The sequence below is a fragment of the Esox lucius genome, chromosome 23 (genome assembly GCF_011004845.1).
Source record: "Esox lucius isolate fEsoLuc1 chromosome 23, fEsoLuc1.pri, whole genome shotgun sequence".
NCBI lineage: Eukaryota > Metazoa > Chordata > Actinopteri > Esociformes > Esocidae > Esox > Esox lucius.
In genome coordinates this window covers 13,064,463-13,071,772 of record NC_047591.1, presented here as the reverse complement: position 1 = coordinate 13,071,772, position 7,310 = coordinate 13,064,463, and the positions used below count along the sequence as shown (strand labels likewise).

Here is a 7,310-nt window from a genome sequence, read left to right as displayed (position 1 = left end):
TATTTATATTGCGACTATTTCTGGTGGATTTTCGAAGTACGCATCCATGCATGGTTTTTGGGTCAGGATAGACAAAAGCTTTGCTGGCTACAACCTTCAGTAGCTATGTTATTGTAAAACGATTTATATTGCGACTATTTCTGGTGGATTTTCGAAGTATGCATCCATGCATTATTTTGGGGGTAATAAAGGCTAGATCACAACCCCTTGGGCAGTAAAAGAGCTGGTGTTTCCATGATTCTCTCATCATTTCACTTGACGGAAAAGTCAGTTATCGTCACCTATATTCATAGTTATTGTATCAATGTCATTCCCGAATGAAAGAAAAGGTTTTTGTGCCATGAAATAGCTTCGGCATTGTAAAGTTCATATTCAGTCTCGTTAGAAATTGCTCAGTTCTTATGACTATTCCAATTAGTAAGTTAGTAGATACTAGTAAGCCTATTACTGGGTAATAAGCTGTTAAAACAGCCAGTGGCAAAAGACATTTCACAGATGCTATGTGGTGGAGGTAAACTTAGTAAGAAACGATAGTCAGTTTAACACAATGCTTAATGGTGTCTAGTGAAATATTCAAACTTTGCTTGATGTTAATGTGTGACAAAATGGCCAAATGTTGAGGTGCTATACCGACACAGGGCAAACAAATAGCCCCGTGGTGTAGTGGTTAAAGAAACCGCCTCTCACATGGCCGGGTTCCAATCTAGTGAGGGCAACAACATTCATCACTTCTAATGGCGGGCCGGCTGTACTAGGCTAGACTAGTTCATTTTCTGGTTTCATGATCTGTTTTTGATTCTTTGTCAAAAAAGGGTCTCATTTGCAAAAAAGACTCTGGGACTCAAAAGTCTTCCTGATTAAATAAAAGCACCTACACGTGGAATTGTTTATCCATGGTGCTAAACATGTTGATTCATTGTCAAGTGACTCATTTATAAAAGAGACTCTGGGTCTCGAAGGATTTCATGGTTAAATAAATGGTAAATAAAATAAATAATGGTTGCATTGATGTCTGGAAGAGAGCGCTATGGTTTATTCACACTATAGGACATTAATTGAGATTAACACTTTTTTTTACAAGATTAGTATTATCTGAAAACAATTTTATAGTATGAACTTGTGGATGTCTCAGTTGTTGCACCTTCCGAGGTAACATGAAAGCCTTCCAAAAAAGAAAACCGCCTCTAATCACAATATTGCAATGTTATGTTGCACATGAGGGCCATGTTCAGAAGTGACATTCACTACAGAAGAAAACTAGCTCAATACGTTCTTGTCACAAATTACATTGAATGTAGCAGGCACTCTGAGACAGAGTGACTTACAGTAGTTAGTGTTTATATTTTCATACTTTTTCTTACTTGACCCCTGCAGGAACAGAACACACCACACTGGTGTTCGAAACACTATGCTTTTACAAACTGGGCTAGAAGTGGAGTGAATTGGAATTGAGTTCCAAATGTCTTGTTACACTTTGTGGTATTCAAGCAATAATGTTATAGGTGACAGTTTAAGTCTACATAACGCTTGAACAGTCTTGACATTTTGCTGCCCAATTTTACATGTTCTTTTTTTCTGCCAAGTAGGATGGATCTTGTCACATCTTTTTTAAAAGATACAGTAAAGAGTTTATTGAAACAAAATAGAATGCTGAAAGCCACATCCAATGTGGGGGCAAATGTTGCCACTAGACTCCCACTTTTAGACATTATCTGGGGTCCCTGCAGCAAGTGTGTATAGGTAAACATTTAAAAACAGGTCATGTTCAGTAACACAATATTTAGATATTAGATATATTTAGTACATGATAAACTAGATTTCAACTTACAAACTTAGTTTCTAACTGTTCAGTTTTTAAGACTGCAGTGTCACTCAGCACTCATACAGCTACAGTAGCACTTAGAGTAGCTACATTATGCCATTGAGCCAAATGGAGATGCTAACGTTTGGTTTAGCTAGTATATTTAAATGTGTGAAGGCATATGACAAAAAAAATTAAGTAGCTAGCAGATTGGAATCTAGACCATTGTTTATCAGTAATGTTAACTGCACATGTCTGTATTGTATTGTTAGCTACATTGTTTTATGTTGCATGATCTAAGAGCAATGTGTTGCATTAACCCAGCTTAGTCCCTCCATTGTCCAGTGTTACAACAATAAAAGATAAATAATAAGATAAAAATGCAAACACTGTCCTAAAAAATGGCCACCAGAAGGGGGACCACCAGAGGGAAGCCCCAAGATCCAATATTACCAACCAGAAGAAATTCCCCAACATGAACACCAGCCAGAAGTGATGGCCAGACCAAAAGTGATTCCCCCACCACAAGTCTTAGTTTGCCTGTAGCTTTAATTTAGTTTATGGAACCATTTGTGAAGACCACTGATCACTTCCCCATCTTTCAATAGAAAACCAGATATTTGTCGCCCTGAAACGCCATTTTCATCAATATGAGGCGTTTACTATCATATGTTATCAGACTGCAAGTGCAATGCTGTAACTGGCAAATCTTGTTAGTCTAAAGATTTCCCATTTCTGGCAGCCCTTGTCAGTTACAGTACTGTTTCACTGCACTGCTACTTCCTGGACTGTTGTGGATGTTCCTTGCCACTGCGGCCCTGATGCCTGCAATACTGTGGCCTGTCATGCTTCCTGTATTTTCATCACCACTGGGGTTGGAGTCAGGCCCTGACAATGTTTTGAAACAAACGCACACATATTCTTTTTTTTAAAAATAATTTATTGATTCTCTGCAATGTTTGACTACTTGATGTACGTAGGGTTTTATTTTGGCACGTTATTTTCCAAGTCTTGATCAAATAATTGTAATTTAAATTAAATTATACCTTTGTAGCACTCACCTGTACATCCCTGTGTCTTTGTCAATCCGGGGAAAATGTGCCTAGCCCATAAGACAGTCATTATCTTGATAGAATGACCGATGAAATCATAATCTTTGTTGACTTTGAAGATCACGCAGTTTCGTAGATTCCCGGTGATGAAATCCCAATGCCGCCTTGCGAAAAAATAATCTGCATCTTCACCTGTAGTAAAGCATTAATTATTACTTAATGTTTTTCCATATTGGTCCATGAGACCCTCCAGACACTGTTAATATTATGGCATATTCATTAGGTTGTTTTAAATACTGTGATAGGATCCTACCTGTGTGTTGAAAGAATGGAGAGGTGTGCCACTTTCTAGGTGCCCCTTGCTGTCCTGCAACCACAGTTGAACTGTCCAGTCTGGGGCTTGTCCCCAATTGTAGGGTAATCTGGCCTCCAGAACTCGTTGTCCACAACAATCACAGGACACATCCATCGTAAAAACGCTTCCACAAATGGCATGATTTTGGGATGTTCCTGATTCCTGTTTTTGCTGTTTTTGTTCTGAGTTGATGTGAGATTGACATTTTTGATCCACGTAGATGTGTTTTGAAGTGTTCACATTTGCACGGCCCAAGCTTCGATCGCAACGTTGGTGTCACTTGCATCCTGGTCATGATGTTTGCCCTAGACTGTCCAAAGCTTCTGTACCTGTTGGTTCTTCTGACTGTATATTTTGATGACAACGGATGAGTCAAATATTAACCTGCACACAATTTATTTTCTGTTGCCCTGTGTATTACACAGCCTGGAATGCAGTTGCAATAGGCAGTAGCAATTGCTATTTTACCCTTCACGACAAGCAAATAGGAGATGGGGTGTGTCTGATACTTTCCAGGACAGCTTCACTTTAACTCAGCAACTGTAGTTTCACGATGTTAAACAACCTGCTAACAAAAGACCTGTAACTTTTCATTGAAGAGGATGTGTAGGTCCATGACAACAGTAAAAAAAAAAAAATAGCATTAAGAGTCTTAAGTCTTAATGATGAAACTATAGTGCTACACATTTGTTCAGCTATAAACTTACCAAGTTTTTGGCACTTAAGGAATAGCAATGCTCCTCCTAAAAGGGCTAGCTAACATTAGCTAGATAGATTGTTACAGTAAACTACAGTGAAATAGCTAGCTACAGTAAATTATTAATGTTACATCACGTGGTCTGTCTCTCTGTTTACATTAGCCTCTGCCTAAATTATTATATTATGGTAATATGATATTTTAATTTGGTTTTAAGGCAAACAAAGTAAAGCAGCTTAGAGAATGTTGAAACTACAGGGATGCAATTAGGATAACTTACCCAGAGATTTAATTAAGAGTAGATGCCAGGGTAAGTCACTTCTGGCCATTTAGTTGGATCATTTCTACAGGTTTTCCATCGTAAAAGGACACATCAAGCACCACTTCATCCGGTTTTGCCAAATATCTGGCTTTTTCAACCACCTCCAGGCTATAAAGTCACCATGCATTTCCTTAGTATAATTACCAATCAAAGGGGAAAAACCATCCCAAATTTAAACAGGCAATGTCTAATGTCTGCCTACACAGGATGTGTGGCCTTCAGCTGGCTATTGCTTTCCAGTGACCTCTTCACCGCATCAGTAGACAAATGACTGTTCCTTTGTGTAATGGGGTGGGCACTAGACCAACCAATTCAGGCCTGAGCATGGAGATTATTTCCTAAAGTCCACAGACCAAGTGTGATAAGAGGCTCAGATAAAAGCACGTAATATATTAAACATACAGTCAGGATTTTAAAATAAAATTGAAAAGACAGCATGGAGGTTTTAAAGCAGCAAAATGTAAAAACTGTGCAAGGTTATATAGTTTAGTGGAATCTAGCCAGGAGCTTGGATTCCAGTTAATCCAACCTCCTGTGTAGCAGCTGTGTTAGATTTTAGTCTGTTATGTTTTAATAGCTTTAAAAAATAAGAATGTAATTACATAAAATAGAACTTATACTTTCAATCGTGTGTTGCATCAATGCTTCTCTATCATTTCAAACAAGAGAATTGAAAGCACATTGCTACATTATTTGGCTACTGTTGCTCTAATCTCAGTCAACCCCAAACAAAAACTTGCCTAACTTGGTTTGAAATTGTACTAATAAAACCTGTGAAGTTGCCACATTAAGTATTAAATATGTGTCAACTGAAGTGTGTGAGGATGTTTTCAACACAATTATTTCAAATTGTACAGTCATTTAGCTGATACTCTTATCCTGAGCGACCTACATTTAGTGCATTTCTCTTAAGATAGCTAGGTGGGACTACTACAAAATCCAGTAGTAATAATACTTGTGTCAATTCCAATCCTTTTATTTAAGACTGCACCAGTTATTTAAATATTCTGTCTGGTGAAAAATTAGACAGTATGCTTGCCAACTGAAAATGATAAATGTTTCATGTGTCAATTGTGGCCAGGTTTTGACAGTTTGTTTTCATTATCATTACTGAGCAATGGCCCGAGCAAACTCAATCCCCACCCCAGTTAAAGCACCACCTTAGTCCAATACTAATGCAATTTTAAAATAATTTCGGACAAAAAATCTAAGTTCTGGTACTACAGCTGCTTGTTATGGCCAATGTTAACAATATCGCCTGACTTGCCCAGTGTGACTCAACATGTAGTTGCTGACTGACAGGACGCTATGTATCTACAACCATTCCAGTAGGAGCTGGAAGCTATAGTGAGCCTCACTAGTCAAACGGACTGCCATTTTGCCAAAGATTTGCATAATGTTTAGCTTTCCCATATTTAGGTCCTGACATGTTGAGGTTTTGTACAAAGTTTAGCTGTATTTTTATGCTATTCTGTAAGAAAGTACAATGCCATTGCATCTGATATGATGCTTTTCTTTCACAATGTAGAATACATAAAACTCTTCTGAGGTCAAGTAAATGTTTTCCCTCATTCTATACTAAGCAGCTTGCACAGGAAGGGAAAAATCATTCTGATAGTTCAAACTGTTCAATCTGAGTTGCGTGTTCTTACAGATTCACAATATTGTGTGAATCTGTAAGAATACAAAACATTTTCTAATCTAGTACAGCAATACAATACTGTATGTTCTGTGATTAAGATTACTGAAGTAAGGACAGTAGATTAGAGAATGCATTGTGATATCATTATTCAAGACACAAACCCGATTTTGGGATCGATCCCCCTTGGGTTATCACTGATTCTCCAAAGTTTCATTTCAAAAGTTTCATTTCAAAGCTTAATTGCCAATGTTGTTTGTGTCAATTACAATAAAATCTGATCAAAGATGAGAAGGACTTCATTGTCAGCGTTCCTGGATACTTACAGTAGAACACAATAAATAATTAAACGCCTTCTAAGATGGTGTCACCTGGATGATTCAGAAGTTGACCCTGGAAATGTCTTTACCGACAGAATCCTCAGTTGTTACTTAGACTTTTGCACTTATAAATTAATGATATATAGAGAATATAACTTATAAATGCCTGATGGACTAAGTTAAACTAAACAATTTCTTCAACCCCATCCATTAGGTTTTAAGTGAAACGGGGGGGGAGAGTGCTTTGCTATTTTTTCAGCCAAGGATTGGGACAACATTGTTGTTACTATAGCTGTACAAATCCAGTTCATCAGCAGTCAGGTCAAACAGGTCCTTTGTGTCCCTACGGAGTCAGTGGACGTTTGGGGGACGGACAGGACCCCTGGCTCTCGAAGCTCGTTGCTCTTCCTGGCCACTGTAAACAGAAAAAACTCCAAGGGGTTAGTTCGACGAGCCTGGGCTAGATCTCAGAGGCAACTTTTGCTTTGTGATTGTGATTGAATATCTATTATGATAGTACGGGGATTTAAGAAGGCATCATCGTTTTCAAAAATATTCTTATTTTTAAGAAGACTTATTTCCATATATTTTATAATTTCCAGTGGGTTGTAAGGCTAGAACTGTCACGCCCTGATTGGTTTCACCTGTCTCACTATTGTAATTCCCACAGGTACTATGGTAATTCCCACAGGTACTTATGCTATTTGTGTCTTGATGTGTCTTATTTCAACTACTGTCCTGATAAATATGATTGGAATGTTTCATGCATTTTTCAAGGATATCATCTTGGGCTCATAGATTGTCATTAAAACTCAGAATTAATAGTAATGTTTCACATTCTGTTCTACTAAGGAGCTAGAAGAAAGAATGTCCCCCCGCTATAATACACTATGTAGCCCCCAGTTATGGGACTGCAAGCTAAACTTTGAGTTTAGCTTGAGACCCAATTCCAAACTTTGAGACCCAATTCCAAACACGCTGGATGAATATTTGAGCTAATTCAAACTAGTCCTTTAATTTCTGGAATAAATTTGTTCTTGCTCCAGTACAGACAAAATCCTTGCGTCTTTATCATGCTGCAACACTTTGTTGAAATTGACAGGGTTATTTCCCCAAGCTCTATG

The 7,310-nt window shown here is 37.9% G+C and overlaps 1 protein-coding gene across 5 annotated transcripts in view; it reads right to left on the bottom strand.

The window, feature by feature from the left end:
- Window positions 1–926: 926 nt before the first annotated feature.
- Window positions 927–7,310, bottom strand: part of syt10 (synaptotagmin X) — a 28,526-nt gene continuing 22,142 nt past the window's right edge. For 4 of the 5 annotated variants that reach the window (XM_020042644.3, XM_010887225.4, XM_020042645.3 and 1 more), the window contains exon 7: window positions 927–6,601. In XM_020042644.3, coding sequence (XP_019898203.2) covers window positions 6,530–6,601 — 72 coding nt within the window. In that variant the 3' untranslated portion in view covers window positions 927–6,529. The remainder of the gene's footprint in view (window positions 6,602–7,310) is intronic. The other variant, XR_002195955.3, reaches the window with a different exon arrangement.